Source organism: Cherax quadricarinatus, chromosome 17 (genome assembly GCF_038502225.1).
Source record: "Cherax quadricarinatus isolate ZL_2023a chromosome 17, ASM3850222v1, whole genome shotgun sequence".
Taxonomy (NCBI): domain Eukaryota; kingdom Metazoa; phylum Arthropoda; class Malacostraca; order Decapoda; family Parastacidae; genus Cherax; species Cherax quadricarinatus.
The window spans coordinates 23,152,110-23,172,181 of NC_091308.1; the positions used below are offsets into that span (position 1 = coordinate 23,152,110).

Sequence of the window (20,072 nt, forward strand, 5' to 3'; positions counted from 1 at the left end):
TCATTGCCTCCAGCACTGAGGTAGATAACAGGATTGATCCCATTACTGTTTGTGATGTTGTCAAACTGGCTAACAATATCCTCCATCCCAGCCCCAGGAAAGTAAACCTTCTGTCTCCTACTCCTGTCCTTCAAGCAGAAGGTCCTATCAATGTACCTAACCTGGCTATCCCCAACAACAACATTCTTACCTTGCTTGGTGTCGTTTCCAGTAGTCGATTCGCATTCGTCGGGTAGCACAGAGAATGCATTAGATGTTTCCACAACAGTTTCCACAGCAGTCTCTTTCTTCATCATTTCTATCTTTCCATTCGTCTTCTTCATCGTCAACTTTGTTCCATGCTGTCCAGCCACTGTCCAGGTTCCCTTCTTGACCTGAGGACTCGCAACAGGAGGACTACTACGAATCCTCTTGTTTTCCTCAGTCAATCGCTGTATCTCCATCATCGCCACCCTCAATTCTTCCTTAAGCTGCTGGAAAAGTTGCTCAATGAAGGGCATCTTGGTTCATTCGGTAGAGAGCACACTCGACACGTCCTCACCAAGCTAAGTACAGGTCACCACTGAGCTAAGTACAGGTCACCAATTATCAAGGAACTAATGATGTATAAAGCTGTAATACAACCGCTGAACTTCTGTTGCTTACATTTCTTGATATAAATCCCAGTAATCTTGTTGCCTTATTACGTACGCTTAGGCATTGCTGTCTTGGTTTAAAGTTGCCGTTTATCATAACCCACAAGTCCTTTTCACAATCTATTTGGCTAAGTTCTACATTATTTAACTTAAAAGTGCTAGGGTTGTGGACACTCCCGAGCTTCAGAACCTTGCATTTATCTACAATGAACTGCATCTGCCACTTTTCTGACCAGGTACTGAGTTTGTCTAAATCCTCCTGAAGTTCCCCGATATTTACGTTTGAATCAATAATCCTAACTAACTTTGTGTCCTCGGCGAATTTGCTCATTACATTAGTAATTCCCTCATCAAGATCATCGATATACATGTATATTATAAACAACAACGGGCCTAAGACTGATCCCTGTGGAATGCCACTTGTTACAGATCCTCACTCGGATTTAACACCATTTATGGACACACTGCTTCTTGTCTGTGAGCCATGACTATTCATGACAGCACTTTTCCTCCAATGCCATGAGCTGCCACTTTAACCCTTTATGGGTCCACAGGCCCTCTCAGAGACTTGTTCTCAGGGTCCCCCAAACTTAAAAAAAAAAAAAAAAAAAAAAAAAAAAAAAAAAAAAAAAAAAAAAAAAAAAAAAAAAATCTTATGAAAAGATAGAGAATCTTTTCCCGATCATAAGGACACCAAAAGTATGAAATTTGATGGAAAACTTACGGAATTATGCTCTCGCGAAGTTAGCAGTCTTGACGATGTTTACGCATTGGCAATTTTGCCCACTTTGAGCCCTATTGTCGGCCAATTCCAATGTACTAGTCGACAAAAATCATAACTATTTTGCTAGAACTCCATTTTTTCCATCGAATGAGTACAAGAAACCATCAATTTACCGATTTCAATTATCCAATACACTGATCAGAATTTAGCAATTTTGCCAATTTCACACAAATTTCAAAAGATGCCAATTTCCAAATAGGGTCCAGAATAAACAAGAAAGACATTCCTGGCACTAAAATAACATTTCCTCTGTTCATCAGTCATGTCTCCATGCCCCTCTTACATTCTTTTGCTTTCCATTTTGAATTTTTATTCTCACAAAAAATAGAAGATTTACTGTTATGCAGACTACTGCATCAGTGTAGAAATGGTATAAATAATATCGGTGCACTTGTGAAAGAATATTACACTCACCAGTTGATGTGTATTGGACGCTTAGCATGATTTGTTTACTTTTGAACTTTGGTAAAAATCGAACATTTCTGCTACTTTGAGCTCAATTTCAAGGTACTTTTCATTGTAAAACCAGTCAAAATCATCTCAATTTCTGTAATATATCTTCCATTTTATACAATGAGACCAGGAAAACTAGAATACAACAATAAATACCATATGAAAATACAGTGCAAAGTCGCTGTTTTAATCCAAAAACACGGTCAGTTTTTTTTTTCTCATTACGCACTGTGTGCTGCAGGATTTTTTTTACACTGCGCACACTGACCATGTAGACCCATTCTTTCATATGCAGGCCTACCAGCTTTCTCTCACTAGATTTGAAGGCGCTAGAATTTATGAGTATTAGTACGTCATGGACCCTGGTGCATCAGCCGTACTAGTACAGCTGAAACCCTGAAAGGGTTAACAGTCTTTGGTGCAGTACTCTATCAAAAGCCTTACTAAAATCTAAATAAATAATATCAAATTCTTTGTCGTGATCAACAGCCTCAAAAGCTTTACTGAAGAAAGTTAATAAATTAGTTAGACAAGAATGGCCTCTCGTGAATCCATGCTGAGTATCATTAATCAGATTATGCTTATCCAGATGGCTTCTCATAATCTCAGCTATAATTGACTAGTAATTTGCCTACAATTGAGGTTAGGCTTATTGGGGAGTAATTTGAAGGTAACGACTTGTCCCCTGCTTTAACCCTTTGACTGTCGCGGCCGTATATATAAATCTTACGAGGTACCGTGTTTGACGTATATACATGTATACTCAAATTCTAGCGGCTTCAAATCAAGCAGGAGAAAGCTGTTAGGCCCACATGTGAGAGAATGGGTCTGTGTGGTCAGTGTGCACCATATAAAAAAAAATCCTAGAGCACGCAGTGCATAATGAGAAAAAAAAAAAACTCCGACCGTTTTTTTTTAATTAAAATGCCGACTTTGTGGTCTATTTTCGTATAGTATTTATGGTTGTATTCTCGTTTTCTTGGTCTCATTTGATAGAATGGAAAACATATTATAGAAATAGAGGTGATTTTGACTGATTTTACTATAAAAAGAACCTGGAAATGGAGCTCAAATTAGGGAAAATGTTTGATTTTTGCCAATGTTCAAAAGTAAACAAATGATGCCACTGCCCAATAAATGTCCAACTAGCCATTCTAATATCCAGTCATGAATGGGTTGATGTTATTTATACAATTATTACAGTATTGCAGTAGTCTGCATAATAATAAGTCTTCTATTTTTTGTTTGAATAAAAATTCAAAATAGAAAGCAAGAGTAATATCAGAGGGGCCTGGAGACATGACTGATGAGCAAAGTAAATGCTATTTTAGAGCCAGGAATGTCTGCATTGTTCATTCTGGACCTTATTTTGAAATTGTCATATTTTTTAGTTTTCGTGAAATTGGCCAAATTGCAAATTTCTGACCACATTATTAGGTAGTTGAAGTCGGTAAATGGGCAGTTTCTTGTACTCAATCGATAGGAAAAATGGAGTTCTAAAGAAATAGCTATGAGTTTGGGCAACTGGAACAATGGAATTAGCCGAAAATAGGGCTCAAAGTGGGCGAAATCGCCGATTTGTAAACAGCGCCGAGGTCGCTAACTTCGCGAGAGCATAATTCAGTCAGTTTTCCATCAAATTTCATTTTTTTTGTTTTTGGTGTCATTACAATCGGGAAAAGATTCTCTATCATTTCATAAGAAAAATAATTCTTTTTTTTAAATTTTGCGACACCAGGAGACACCTCAGGATTGGGGGTTGCGACAGTCAAAGGGTTAAAAATAATATTCGGAATTACATTAGCCATCTTCCACATATCAGACACTACACCTGTTTGAAGAGAAATTAAAAATATTAGTTAATGGTTCACAAAGTTCCATTTTGCATTCCTTAAGAACCCTTTAAAATAGCTCCTCAGGACCCGGTGATTCATTTTGTTTCAGTCTATTTGTTTCATAACCATTTCACTAGTGACTGTGATGTTACATAATTTATCTTCTTCAGGTCCACTATAAAAATTAATTACTGGGAAATTGTTAGTGTCTTCCTGTGTAAAAACCGAGAGAAAATAATTACAGTGGACCCCCGCATAACAATTACCTCCGAATGTGACCAATTATGAAAGTGTATTTATGTAAGTGCGTTTGTACGTGTATGTTTGGGGGTCTGAAATGGACTAATCTACTTCACAATATTTCTTACGGCAACAAATTCGGTCAGTACTGGCACCCGAACGTACTTCTGGAGTGAAAAAATATCGTTAACCGGGGGTCCACTGTATTTAAAATCGAGCACATTTCATTCTCTTTGTCAGTAAGATGCCACAAATTATTTTTAAGGGGACCTATCTTATCACTAACTTTTGTTCTATACACCTGGAAAAAACTTTTTGGGTTAGTTTTCAAATCCCTAGCAACTTTAATTTCGTACTACCGTTTAGCTTTTCTTATCCCCTTTTTAACGTCCCTCTTAAACCTTAATGTCAATATACTGATTCATAAGATGACCCTCACTTCTTTTGATACATCTAAAAATTCCTTTCTTCTGCCCTAAAAGATATTTGAGCCTATTATTCATCCATTTTGGATCATTTCTATTCTCTCTAATTTCCTTAAATGGGATATATGTTTTTTGGGCAGCATGTATTGTGTTAAGAAAGCTGTCGTACTGATAGCTCTCTTCGTTATCCCAGCGAAAATCTGGGACCATTATTGAATTATCCCTATTGTCATACTTTCATTCAATGATAAAGGTAATCGATTTGTGATCACTTGTGCCGAGTTCCTCTGTAATTTCTAAATTATTAACAAGGGTTTCCTTGTTTGCTAGAACCAAGTCAAGCAGGTTATTTCCCCTTGTAGGCTCTGTCACAAACTGCCTCAAAAAACAATCCTGAACTACTTCTAAGAAGTCGCTAGATTCTAAATTCCCAGTCAAGAAATTCCAATCAATATGACTAAAGTTAGTCTCCTGGAATTACTACAATATTGTGCCTTGTGGCCTTAACAATTTCCTCCCGTAGTAGTCTCCCTTGATCCCAATTTAAGTTTGGGGGATGGTATATCACTCCTAAAATCAATTTTTCATGTCCCTCTGAAAATATTATCCAAACAGACTCTGTATGTGTTACTTCAGACTTAATACCCATTTTTATGCAACAGTTCAAGCTATCTCGGACATACAATGCCACCCCACCCCCTTCCCGATACTTCTATCTACACCTAACATCCAACTTACGACCTGCTCGACATACGACCACTCGACTTACGACCGTGTTTTGTATGCCAAATTTCTGGGAAATAAACAACCGTTTGTGATGTACACTGTTTATCCTAAACCTTACAATATAAAACACAATACTAACAGCATAAAATGTAAATAATGAAATACCAGAATAAAACAATAAAATAAAGTCATTACAAAAACGTGATGCTGACATTCAGTAGTAAGGTTTGACTTTCGTCCATTTTGACTTAGGACCAGTTGGTCGGAACCAAGCTCGGTCATAAGTCGGATGGTAGGTGTACTTGGAACAATTTAAAACCCTGAATGTGACATTCTGCAGGTATGTCCCAACTTTTTGAATTAAACCACATCTCAGTTATGGCAAATACATCAATGTTACCTGCACTAGCAACTAATATCAACTCGTCCATCTTATTCCTAGCACTACGGCTATTAGCATAATATACATTGAAAGACCCTCCTTTCTCTTTACCCTTCCTGCTCATTTCTGTTTTTCTACTAAACCTATTACTTTCCTTGTCACCTAGTGCCACTGGCTTTCCAATATCCACCTTGTTCTGCTTATTACTAGTTCCCCTAGAACTCATAATAATACTACCCTGGGACTTCACTGTTTTCCCGCCAAAACCCACACCACTAACTATTCCTAGTTTAACCCGTAAATGGTCCAAGCAGATGTACGTTTACATGTGTAGTGCTACAAAAGTAGATCTACTTTTTTTTACATATTTTGAAATATAACAAAAAAAAAAAGTAGTTCAAAGTTTTTACACATTTTCAAATGTAAAAAAAGCAAAAAGATCTACTTTTTTTACATACTTTCAAATGTTGAAAAAACGTATATATACGTTTGGACCGTTTATGGGTTAAAGTCCTAACAGCTCCCTCCACTGCAGTTGCCAGTGCCCCCACTCCAGACCTAGATAAGTGTACCCCATCCCTGACATACATGTCATTTCTGCCGTAGAAGAGATCCCAGTTGTCAATGAATGTTACTGCATTTTCCTTACAGTATTTGTCCAGCTTGGTTCCATGTTGTGCATACACGGGCCAGGTTCCTCTCTTAACCTGAGGACTTACAACAGGATTACTACGAATCCTCTTGTTCTCCTCCATTAATCGCCGTATCTCCAGCTTAGCAACCCTAAGCTCCTCTTTTAGCTGCTGGTAGAGTTGCTCAACAGAGGGCAACTTGGTTCAGATTCATAGAGAGCACACGTACAAGTCTTTACAGAGCTAAGTACACGTCACCACTGGTGTGGTACTCTATCATAAGTCTTACTAAAATCTAAATAAACAATATCAAATTCTTTGTCGTGATCAACAGCCTCAAAAGCTTTACTGAAGAAAGTTAATAAATTAGTTAGCCAAGAACGGCCACATCGACTCAAGGCTGAGGGACTGATTACCTCAAACTCCTGTTCTTCACCATTCTCCTTTGTATGGACTGATGAAGCCACTGTGTGGCAAAACATTTCCTCATTAACCCCTTTGAGGGTGGGCAGGTCCTCTCAGAGACTTATTCTCACGGTCAGCCAAATTTAAAAAAAAAAAAAAAAAAATTAGTTTTTCTTATGAAAAGATAATCTTTTCCCGATCATAATGACACCAAAAGTATGAAATTTCAGGGAAAACTTACGGAATTATGCTCTTGCGAAGTTAGCAGTCTCAACAATATTTATGCATCGGCGATTTTGCCCACTTTGAGCCCCATTTTCGGCCAATTCCAGTGTACTAGTCGACAAAAATCATAACTATTTCGCTAGAACTCCATTTTTTCTATCGAATGAGTACAAGAAACCACCCATTTACCGATTTCAACTATCCAATAAAGTGGTCAGAATTTAGCAATTTTGCCAATTTCACACAAATTTCAAAAGATGCCAATTTCCGAATAGGGTCCAGAATAAACAAGAAAGACATTCCTGGCACTAAAATAACAAGTTCTCTGTTCGTTAGTCACATCCCCAGGCCCCTCTTATATTTCTTTGGCTTTCCACTTTGAATTTTTATTATTACAAAAAAGAAATAAGATTTACTGTTATGCAGACTACTGCATTAGTGTAGAAATGGTATAAATAATATCAGCGCACTTGTGAAAGAATATTAGACTCGCCAGTTAATGTGTATTGGACACTTGGCATGATTTGTTTACTTTTGAACTTTGGTATAAATCAAACATTTCTGCTACTTTGAGCTCAATTTCAAGGTACTTGAAATTGAGCTCAAAATTATCTCAATTTCTGTAATATGTCTTCCATTCTATAAAATGAGACCAAGAAAACTAGAATACAACAATAAATACCATACGAAAATACAGTGCAAAGTCGCTGTTTTAAACCAAAAACACGGTCAAAGTTTTTTTTTTCTCATTACACAAGTGTGTGCTGCAGGATTTTTTTTTATACTGCACACACTGACCACATAGACCCATTCTTTCATATGTAGGCCTACCAGCTTTCTCTCACTAGATTTGAGGGTGCTAGAATTTAGGCGTACTTGTACGTCAAAAACCTTGGGTCGTAAGCCATACTAGTACGTCCGAAACCCCCAAAGGGTTAAAGATACCCAAATGTTGCATACACGTCTAATTTATCAACTTGTCGGTTCTCTGAACCATTCATCTACACTTCCCCACACACCAGCCAGGTTACTTCCCCACATACAAGCCAGGGTACTTCCCCATACACACGATTTGATTTGATTGGGACTTAGGCTTGAGCGAACAGAATTATCAAAGCTTATTGTTTGGGAAGAATTGTAAACTGAGTTGGGCAAATACAATTCTGTTAATGGGATGGTTTGTGAAGGACTTACCAAGTAAGGGCCAACAGGTCTGTTGCAGTGTTCCTGCTTTCTTATGTACACCAGCCAGGGTATTGCCCCACACACACCAGACAGGGTACTTCCCCACACACATGGTTTGATCTGAGTGGGACTTGCACACAAGTGAATAGAATTATCAAAGCTTATTGCTTGGGAAGCATTGAAAATTGGGTTGTGCAAATACAATTCTGTTAGTGGGAGGGTTTGTGAAGGACCTGCCTAGTATGGGCCAACAGGCCTGCTGCAGTATTCCTGCTTTCTTATGTGCAAACATTTATGGATAAGGAAATGTTATGGTGATACCAACAAGATGTGGAAAAAGACACTTATGTACAGTTCAGGACATTTATTAAAGGAAACGTTTCACCACGAGTGGCTTCTTCAGTCCTAATACAGAGAAAATATTAAAATGCGTATATATAGTGGCAGGAGTTAGGCAACTCCTGACTCCTGCCACTATATACATGCATTTTTAGTTTTCTCTGTATCAGGACTGAAGAAGCCACTCGTGGGGAAACGTTTCCTTTAATAAATGTCCTGAACTGTACATAAGTGTCTTTTTCCACATTTATGGTTGAACATCACCCTGACAGCTGCTGCAGGCCGTACTGGCAACATCTACAATGACAATAGTGTGTCCCTTTTAGGGAAATCTTAGAGACACCAGAAACAGAGCTCTATGGACAGATATTTTGTGCGAGAGGGGTCCAGTGACTCAAGCTGGTCCTAGTGGCATTAAGAAACAAAGAAGGGACGTAAACCCAGAAAAAGACTTGGTACCTGGAGTCTTTATGGAAGGGGATTCCCCTTCCAAACAAACAATAGTACACCTCCATCCTCTCCCCTCCTCCTGTCTCATCACTCATCAATAAGCCTTCAATAAAAGTATGTGTCATTTTAGTAATGTTTTACTCTGTGTGTCTCATTGTTTTCTGCATAGGGAAATGTCTGGAACAGATTAATTGGATTTCCATTATTTCTTGTGGGGAAAATTAATTTGGATTAAGTCAGATTCGGGATAAGGCACTCTCTCTGGAACGGATTAATTACATAATCTGGGGGTCCACAGTATATTATAGAACAACAGTAATAAACAGTTTTTTATATTGTTCGTTTGTGTAAACAAGTTTTGTAAACAATATAATTACATGCAGCAGCGAGGAGACGGTTGGAGGCAGTGGAGATGTCCTGTTTAAGAGCAATGTGTGATGTAAATATTATGCAGAAAATTCGAAGTGTGGAAATTAGGAAAAGGTGTGGAGTTAATAAAAGTATTAGTCAGAGGGCAGAAGAGGGGTTGTTGAGGTGGTTTGGTCATTTAGAGAGAATGGATCAAAGTAGAATGACATGGAAAGCATATAAATCTATAGAGGAAGGAAGGCGGGGTAGGGGTCATCCTCGAAAGGTTGGAGAGAGGGGGTAAAGGAGGTTTTGTGGGCGAGGGGCTTGGACTTCCAGCAAGCGTGCGTGAGCGTGTTAGATAGGAGTGAATGGAGACGAATGGTACTTGGGACCTGACGATCTGTTGGAGTGTGAGCAGGGTAATATTTAGTGAAGGGATTCAGGGAAACCGGTTATTTTCATATAGTCGGACTTGAGTCCTGGAAATGGGAAGTACAATGCCTGCACTTTAAAGGAGGGGTTTGGGATATTGGCAGTTTGGAGGGATATGTTGTGTATCTTTATATGTGTATGCTTCTAAACTGTTGTATTTTGAGCACCTCTGCAAAAACAGTGATAATGTGTGAGTGAGGTGAAAGTGTTGAATGATGAAAGTATTTCCTTTTTGGGGATTTTCTTTCTTTTTTTTGGGTCACCCTGCCTCGGTGGGAGATGGCCGACTTGTTGAAAAAAAAAAAAAAAAAATTCAGGGAAACCGGTTATTTTCATATAGTCGGACTTGAGTCCTGGAAATGGGAAGTACAATGCCTGCACTTTAAAGGAGGGGTTTGGGATATTGGCAGTTTGGAGGGATATGTTGTGTATCTTTATATGTGTATGCTTCTAAACTGTTGTATTTTGAGCACCTCTGCAAAAACAGTGATTATGTGTGAGTGAGGTGAAAGTGTTGAATGATGAAAGTATTTTCTTTTTGGGGATTTTCTTTCTTTTTTGGGTCACCCTGCCTCGGTGGGAGACGGCCGACTTGTTAAAAAAAAAAAAAAAAAAATTATACTAATGTTTGTGCAATTATTGTGTTACAACGAGTGTATACATGTATATGTACACTGCACCTTACTTTGGTCTCACAGGCCACATAAGTTATGTGAAAAAATAGTTAAAAAAAAAAAACAGGAAAAAACAGGAAAGCTTTGAATGGAAATAAACCAAAGTTTACCAGGTGAGCGGCATTCGCCGCTGTTGCCATACACAGCTCATTTTCTGCCAACTTTACTCCTCTATATCTCGGTAAGTACTGATAGCAAAAAAAAAATTTTTTTTTACTTAAAACAATCAGAAATTAATCTTAACATTTTGATAAGAATTTTTTTTTTTCGAATATTTTTCGACACCAGGAGGCACTTTAGGATTTGGGGTTGCAGCAGTCAAAGGGTTAAGAAACAATGAAAAAAGCACAACTTTTACACATTAAAAGTATCTTACTATAGAGATTACATCTTGACATTAGTTTATTAGAAAGCAAAAAACTTACCATGAGCCCAGTGACCATATGCACAAGTGTAGTCAAGATAGAACAACGTAACATATTATGATCAGCAGATTCTTCCCACAAGCTGGGTAAATACTGGGCCAGAGGAGCAGCATGAGGCTGGATACCCACTCCTACTACTTCAATCATGAATGACATTACATGCAACACCTGAAAAATTCCATTTATGTATTCATTTTCACATAGAAATACTGCACTGTGCATATGTTACATGAATGTGTACATGAATGATTAATCACACTCACCACATACAAAGCACAAGCTTTATAAATAAAAATCCATAACATAATATACAAGTTTTAGTGGTCAAAATTCAAAAACTAAGAACTCATAATTACCAATGCAAATAACCATTTTTTAGATCATCCTACCTTAGTGGGAGATGGCTGGTGTTAAAAAAAATTACAACAACATACCACTGAACACAGAAGAATGGCAAATGAGACTGCATAATATACAAAAAGAACCGTTACTGAAGTGACCATGAAAAAGCAAATGTTAATGTAGTTACAGATTTCAGTCAAAGAAACAGACTGGACAACCCATGTGACAAATAGTAAATAATTCAAGTTAATTTCTTGTAATAATTTCAGGTTACCTGGAGGTTATTCCGGGGATCAACGCCCCTGCGGCCCAGTCCATGACCAGGCCTCCCGATGGATCAGGGCGTGATCAACTAGGCTGTTACTGCTGGCCGCACGCAGTCCAACGTACAAGCCACAGCCCAGCTGATCCAGCACTGACTACAGGTATCTGTCCAGCTCTCTCTTGAAGGCAGCCAGGGGTTTATTGGCAATTCCCCTAATGCTTGATGGGAGGCTGTTGAACAGTCTTGGGCCCCGGACACTTATGGTGTTTTAATTAGTGTACCAATGGCGCTCCTACTTTTTATTGGGGGCATTTTGCATCCCCTGCCCAGTCTTTTACTTTCATAGGGAGTGATTTCTGTGTGCAGACTTGGGACCATTCCTTCCAGGATTTTCCAAGTGTAGATTATGATATATCTCTCCCTCCTGCGTTCCAACGAGTACAAGTCAAGTGCTTCCAAGCATTCCCAGTAGTTAAGGTGCTTGACAGAACTTATACGTGCAGTAAAGGATCTCTGCACACTCTCTAGATCTGTGATTTCACCTGCTTTGAATGGAGATGTTAATGTACAGCAGTATTCCAGCCTAGAGAGAACAAGTGATTTGAAAAGGATCATCATTGGCTTGGCATCTCTCGTTTTGAACGTTCTCATTATCCATCCTATCATTTTCTTTGCACGTGCGATCGTGGCACTGTTGCGATCCTTGAAAGCGAGATCCTCAGACATTACTACTCCCAGGTCCCTTACATTATTTTTCCACTCTATTGTATGGCCAGAGTCTGTAGTATACTCTGTTCTAGTTATTATCTCCTCCAGTTTTCCATAAAATAGTAGTTGGAATTTGTACTCATTGAACATCATATTGTTTACAGTTGCCCACTGGAAAACTTTGTTTATATCTTCTTGGAGGTTAACCGCATCCTCAGCAGATGACAGCCTCATGCAGATCCTAGTATCATCCGCAAAGGATGATACGGTGCTGTGATGTATATCTCTGTCTATGTCTGATATGAGGATGAGGAATAAGATGGGGGCAAGTACTGTGCCTTGTGGAACAGAGCTCTTCACTATGGCAGCCTCCAATTTAACTCTGTTGACCACTACTCTTTGTGTTCGATTTGTTAGGAAGTTGAAGATCCATCTCTCCACTTTCCCAGTTATTCCTTTAGCACGTATTTTATGGGCTATTACGCCATGATCGCATTTGTCAAATGCTTTTGCAAAGCCTGTGTATATTACATCTGCATTCTGATTTTCTTCCAGTGCATCCAAGGCCATATCATAGTGATCCAGTAGTTGTGAGAGGCAGGAGCGACCTGCCATGAACCCATGTTGCCCTGGATTGTGCAGATTTTGGGAATCCAGGTGATTTGCAATCCTGCTTCTTAGCACTCTTTCAAAGATTCTTATGTGGGATGTCAGAGCTATTGGTCTATAGTTCTTAGCTAATGCTTTGCTGCCACCTTTATGGAGTGGGGCTATATCCGTCGTTTTAAGTGACTGTGGAATTTCACCCATGTCCAAGCTCCTCCTCCATAGTGTACTTAGGGCACGCGAGAGGGGTTTCTTGCAGTTCTTAATGAAAACAGAGTTCCACGAGTCTGGGCCCGGGGCTGAGTGCATGGGCATGTTGTCAATGGGTTTTTTGAAATCTATCGGAGTTAGGGTAATGTCGGAAATCTGGCAAACGCATTAAAAAAAATCAAACAAGTGAAGAGCGGAAAGACACTTAATATTAGACTTAGTGTTCACTAGAAAAGAAAAAATTAAAATCCAGTTACAGTAGGGCCCCACTTTATGGCATTCCGCTTGTACGGCAATTTCAAATTATGACCAAAATTTGCTATGGCAAGCGGCCTTTCAAATACGGCGTGCCCCACCCGGTTTGTTTACATTCTCCATGAGCACATCTATCATGTCTGGAAACTTTCCAAAATTTCAAATGTTTTAAAGTTGTTGCATATTTTGTATGTACTCTGATAATTATGCTTATGTATACCTGTACCTAAACATACTTACTGTGCTGGCATGCAGGTACACATTAAAATCACTAAGAGTCTCTACTCATGAAGCCATAGTAATATGTACTACATAATAATAATCTCTCTTGAGCAGATTAAATGTCTTATTTTACATTAATGTAGACATTTTCATTAATCTATCTGATATTTTCTTCAAAATTATATAAGAAACACATTACATAGCATATAAACATTATACATATACCCACAGAATAAAAATTGACAAATATGATATCTGTTTACAGAGCAGCTCTGTAGGAGTGTCGGAAGAATTACGTTTTCCCCTAGTAAAACACTGGGGGATAACTGTAGATAAATATTCCTTTCGTATGCCTTCACTATATATAGCAATTCACAACCCTTGTGGGCTTAGTGCTTATTTTTTATTATAATAACTTGCTGTCTTCAAGCAGGCACAGGACAAACACCGTAAGTCGATACCTGACCAGCTGGGCTGTGGCTCGTACGTTGGATAGCGTGCAGCCAGCAGTAACAGCCTGGTTGATCAGGCTCTGATCCTCCAGGAGGCCTGGTCACAGATCGGGCCGCGGGGGCATTGACCCCTGGAACTCTCTCTAGGTAAACTCCAGGTAATAATTTAATGTAACTTATAATAATTTGTAATAATAACAATAGTAATAATAATTTGTAATACTAATAATAATAATAATAATAATAATAATAAATAATTATAATAGTAATATAATAATTTGTCAGAGTATCATTCCTTCTAAAAATTATACGAGAATGGAAGTACAGGTCCGCCATCAAAAATCCGGCAATCAGTTATTCGGTTCCTTCAGTTATTTGGCACTAATTTTGGCTAGCATAATTTCAAATTTCCAGGGTCGCCACACCAACCTGCTGGTACTGTTTGGTGGCACTACTTGCTGCATAAGTCATTCCAATTTCTTTTTCTCCATTTATTGTTTTAACCTGCTTACTTTTAGCCCTAGCCATGGTTCCAATGAATAAAAGAAATGCTTCTCATTATGTGAAGCACCTACACAGTACATTATCCATTAAAGATAAGGTGGCTTTGAAGCCACTGTCGGTTATCATGAACTCAGTCTCATGATGCAGGAGAATATGCTTTATTACGCTAATATCAACACTACAGCTTATTTGCCTATCACAATTGATCTAATATGACATAAGAAACAATATAAATAACATGAAACATGTTAAATACTCCAGAATGAATAATATTTGCCATAATACAGAGCAGTTTGACGGAGGTATGAAGAGGATATATGGCATACAAATACCATTCTCCTATCCCTGTCTTGGGGGCTTATATTAGAGAAATCGGAGTGTAGCACAGGGTTAACTGTGATATACACTCGTACTGCACCATAAACCTGAAACAAAAAAGTTATTTTCTCTCTATAGATAATCACACATAGCAGCATTTGTGTAGAGAACCCAGGATAACCCCAAAAAAGTCAACGTGGCTTATTTTTAGTACCTGGCTTGGGTTAGCCATACATGATTTTTGGTAAATATTCGATTCCCAGCCAGGGTAGAAACATTGGGCATGTTTCTTTACACCTGTTGTCTATGTTTACCCATCAGTAAATGGGTACCTGGGTGTTAGCCGACTAGTGGGGGTGTTATCCTGGGACACTGACCTAATTTTCTTTAAATACTCTGCATAACAAGCGGCTTTCTATACAGTAGTATGTCACTCATGTCAGCTAGGACTGTATACCTTGTACATGTACGTGTAGTAAATAAAATTATTATTATTTTTTTTTTTTTCAACAAGTCGGTCGTCTCAGTTGTTTGCTGGGTTATCTTATTCAAAACTGGGCAATATATGATGGAAAGATACTTCTTCACGTACACCAAAAGTGAAAGAAATTAGACCATAAATAGAGTTCAGTTCTCAGCCATCAGCGGCCGCTTAGTGGTACATTTTTGTATGGTTATGGTTATATTCTCATTTTTTCGGTCTCATTTGATAGAATGAAAGAAATATTACAGAAATAGATATGATTTTGATTGCTTTCTTGACGAAAAGTACCTTGAAACTATGCTCACAGTAGCGAAAATGTTCTATTCTTTAGCGAAGCTCAAGAGTAAACAAATGACGTCACCGTCCAATACCTGTCCGCCTGCCAGTCCAACACACAGTCAAGATTATTATAATCAAAAAGAAGCAATAAAATGGCTTGACATTATTTATACAATTATTACAATAATGCAGCAGTTTGCATAACAGTAAATCTTCTATTTTTTTTGTGAATAAAAATTCCAAATGGTAAGCAAGAGTAATGTAAGAGGGGCCTGTAGCCATGACTAATGAACAGAGAAAATGTTATTTTAGTGCCAGGAATGTCTGCACTGTTTATTCTGGATCCTATTTTGAAACTGGCAGCTGTTGAAATTTGTGTGAAATTGGCCAAATTGCCAATTTCTGACCACTTAATTGGGTAGTTAAAATAAGTGAATGGGCGGTTTCTTGTACTCAGTTGACAGACTAGAAGTAAATAAGTTTATTCAGGTATACACAAATACAGTTACATAGATTATCATACATAGCAGTGTATGTATAGAGAACCTAGGATAACCCAGAAAAGTCAAAGTGACTTATTTCCAGTACCTGGCTTGGGCTTGCCATATATGATTTTTGGTAAATATTTTTTTTTCTCGGTTGTTTGTTGGGCTATCTCATTGAAACTTGGGCAATGAATGATGGAAAGATGCTTCTTAACGTACAACAAAAATAAAAAAGATGGACGATAAATAAGGGAGTTCACTTCTCAGCCATTAGCCGCCTCTTTGCAGTATATTTTCGTATGTTTTTTATGGTTGTATTCTCATTTTTTTTGGACTCATTTGATAGAATGGAAGATATATTACAGAAACAGACATGATTTTGATTGCTTTCATGTTCAATGAATTTTGTGTAAGTCAAGTTGGTTAATTTTATTAAGTGTATTCTAACCTAACCACTCTGTAATCCGGCAAACTCAGTAATCCGGCACACTACAGGTCCCAATGATGCCAGATTTGTGATGGAGGACCTGTACGTATTGGTCTTTATTTATTCTACTGTACCACTGTGGAGACAACTTGTTCACACTGCAAGGTGTTTGTATGAATGTTTATGAACCATAACCAGACGCATCGTCAGATTGTTTACATACTGGGTGGGGTCGCCAGGCAGGCTTCCCTAGACTACCCTACCTACCACACCACTTTCTACAAATAAATGCTTTTCACCTTTCACTCTACATTAAGACTACAAATATTTTACAGCAAGTAATGAGTGCACTGTATATGCATTTTATCACTTTGGAGCTTTAACCCTTTCAGGGTCCACAGGCCCTCTCAGAGGGCCTGTGGAAAGATAGAGAATCTATCATAATGACACTAAAAGTATGAAATTTGATGGAAAACTTATGGAATTATGCTCTCGCGAAGTTAGCGGTCTCGACGATGTTTATGCATTGGCGATTTTGCCCAATTTGAGCCCTATTTTTGGCTAATTCCAGTGTACTAGTCGACAAAAATCATACCTATTTAGCTAGAACTCCATTTTTTCTATCGAATGAGTACAAGGAACCACCCATTTACCGATTTCAACTATCCAATACAGTGGCCAGAATTTAGCAATTATGCCAATTTCACACAAATTTCAAAAGATGCCAATTTCCAAATAGGGTCGAGAATAAACAAGACATTCTTGGCACTAAAATAACATTTCCTCTGTTCATTAGTCATGTCCCCACACCCCTCTTACATTCTTTTGCTTTCCATTTTGAATTTTTATTCTCACAAAAAATAGAAGATTTACTGTTATGCAGACTACTGCATTAGTGTAGAAATGATATAAATAATATCAGCGCACTTGTGAAAGAATATCAGACTCACCAGTTGATGTGTATTGGATGCTTAGCATGATTTGTTTACTTTTGAACTTTGGTAAAAATCGAACATTTTTGCTACTTTGAGCTCAATTTCAAGGTACTTTTCATTGTAAAACCAGTCAAAATCATCTCAATTTTTGTAATATGTCTTCCATTCTATCAATTGAGACGAGGAAAACTAGAACACAGCAATAAATACCATACGAAAATACAGTGCAAAGTTGCTGTTTTAATCCAAAAACACGGTCAACATTTTTTGTTTTTTCTCATTACGCACTGTGCTGCAGGATTTTTTTATACTGTGCACACTGACCACAGACCCATTCTTTCATATGTAGGCCTACCAGCTTTCTCTCACTAGATTTGAAGATGCTAGAATTTATGAGTACTAATACGTCATGGACCCTGGCATATAAGCCATACTAGTACAGCAGAAACCCTGAAAGGGTTAACCCTTCCAGGGTCCAAAGGCCAAATTTCGAAGTGTGCACCAGTGTCCTAGAATTTTCAAAAAATAATTTTATTTTTTCTTATGAAATGGTAGAGAATCTTTTTCTGAAGGTAATAAAACAAAAAGTACGAAATTTGATGGAAAATTGATGAAATCATCCTCTCGCGAATTTTGATGTGTCAGTGATATTTACGCATCGGCGATTTTGCCGACTTTGACTCCCATTTTAGGCCAATTATATTACTCCAGTCGACAAAATTCTTAGCTATTTCACTAGTACAGTGGACCCCCGCATAACGATCACCTCCGAATGCGACCAATTATGTAAGTGTATTTATGTAAGTGCGTTTGTACGTGTATGTTTGGGGGTCTGAAATGGACTAATCTACTTCACAATACGTGTATTCCTTATGGGAACAAATTCAGTCAGTACTGGCACCTGAACATACTTCTGGAGTGAAAAAATATCGTTAACCGGGAGTCCACTGTATTACTTTTATTCTATCAATTGAGCACAAGAAATTGCCAAGTCAACTGTTTCAACTACAAAATAAAGTGATCGGAAATTGGTAATTTGGCCAATTTAATGCAAAGTTCAAAATATTTAATTTCAAAATAGGGTCCAGAATAAACAATGCAGGCATTCCTGGAAGTAAACTAACATTTCCTCTGTTCAATAGTCACATTTTCAAGATTTACAAATTAATTCCATTTTGATTTTTTATTCACATAATAAATTTATTCAAACCAAAAAATAGAAGATTTACTGTTATACAATACTGTAATAATTGTATAAATAATATCACCACATTTGTGAACATATATTAGACCCACCAGCTGGAGTGTATTAGATGTGTGGGATCATTTGTTTACTCTTGAACATTGCAAAAATTTAACATTTCTGCTATTTTGAGCTCAGTTTCAACCCATTTCCATTACTAAAACTAATCGAAATCATCTCTATTTCTGTAATATATCTTCCATTCTATCAACTGAGACCAAGAAATCACAAATACAACTATAAAAAACATACGAAAAAACACTGCAAATTCGCTGTTTTAATTTAAAATTACGGTCTCAGTTTTTTTCTCTCATTATGCACTGTGTGCTGCAGGATTTGTTTTATGTAGTGCATACACATACCACAGATGTATTCTCTCATATCTAGGCCCAAATTTACCACTCACAGCTTAGAGTGAGCTGAGCTCCTGGTGTAGATCTACGGTTTGGACCCTCAACGTATAGCCGTAGATCTACGGCACGAACAATCAAAGGGTTAAGCATCGTCGTAGTATATGATGTGTGGGTGGTGGTGGCCAGGAGGGCTACCACACCTAACTTCTTATAGTAAATGCTACTCACCTTTTGCCCTACATTAAGACTGAATATTTTGAGGTAAATAATGGGTGTACTGTGTGTGTATTTTACTTTTTGTTTTTTAATGCCTAGTTCTATTGCTAACTTAATACATGTTAGTGTAAACTTGTTATCTGGCATTTATATGTGGAAAAAAATTACGTTCTGCTTTCCGGCAGTAGCCTGGAACCTAACCTGCCGTATAAGTGGGGCCCTACTGTATTTCATCCATCCTTTCTTAACAAAGCCATTTTAACCCCTCCAATCTGAATTATACTTTTCATACCACCACACCTGTATTCCCTGGAATGCAGGAGGGAGAGATACATGATTATATACACCTGGAAAATCCTAGAGGGACTAGTACCGAACTTGCACACGAAAATCACTCACTACGAAAGCAAAAGACTTGGCAGACGATGCACCATCCCCCCAATGAAAAGCAGGGGTGTCACTAGCACGTTAAAAGACCATACAATAAGTGTCAGGGGCCCGAGACTGTTCAACTGCCTCCCAGCACACATAAGGGGGATTACCAACAGACCCCTGGCAGTCTTCAAGCTGGCACTGGACAAGCACCTAAAGTCAGTTCCTGATCAGCCGGGCTGTGGCTCGTACGTTGGTTTGCGTGCAGCCAGCAGCAACAGCCTGGTTGATCAGGCGCTGATCCACCAGGAGGCCTGGTCACAGACCGGGCCGCGGGGGCGTTGACCCCCGGAACTCTCTCCAGGTAAACTCCAGGTAAACACCATTTTCTAATTTCTTCTCTGCAAAGTGTTCACACCACACATTGATCTTCAACATGACATCTCTACTGCCTCCAGCATTAAAAACCATGCCTAACACCAACACAAGTGTAGGCAGTAATAAATTTGGGAGTATTTCCCTTTTTACACATTGTATATACACCCAGTGGCCAAGTTATTAGGTATACTTGCACACTTGCTTGTTAATGCAAATACACCTACCATCCGACTTACGACCTGCTCAACTTACGACCACTCGACTTACGACCGTGTTTTTTATGCCAAATTTCTGGGAAATAAACAACTATTTGTGTTGTACACAGTGTTTATCCTAAACCTTACAGTATAAAATACAGTACTAACAGCATAAAAATTGAAGTAAAACATGAAATACCAAAATAAAACAATAAAATAAAGT

General features: G+C 38.2%; 1 protein-coding gene across 1 annotated transcript in view; it reads right to left on the minus strand.

Annotated features, from left to right (window-relative positions):
- Impbeta11 (importin beta11) overlaps window positions 1-20,072 on the minus strand; it is a 219,058-nt gene that overhangs the window by 128,769 nt on the left and 70,217 nt on the right. Inside the window, exon 5 of the mRNA XM_070085867.1 lies at window positions 10,599-10,766. Within this exon, the coding sequence (XP_069941968.1) occupies window positions 10,599-10,766 (168 nt within the window). The remainder of the gene's footprint in view (window positions 1-10,598; window positions 10,767-20,072) is intronic.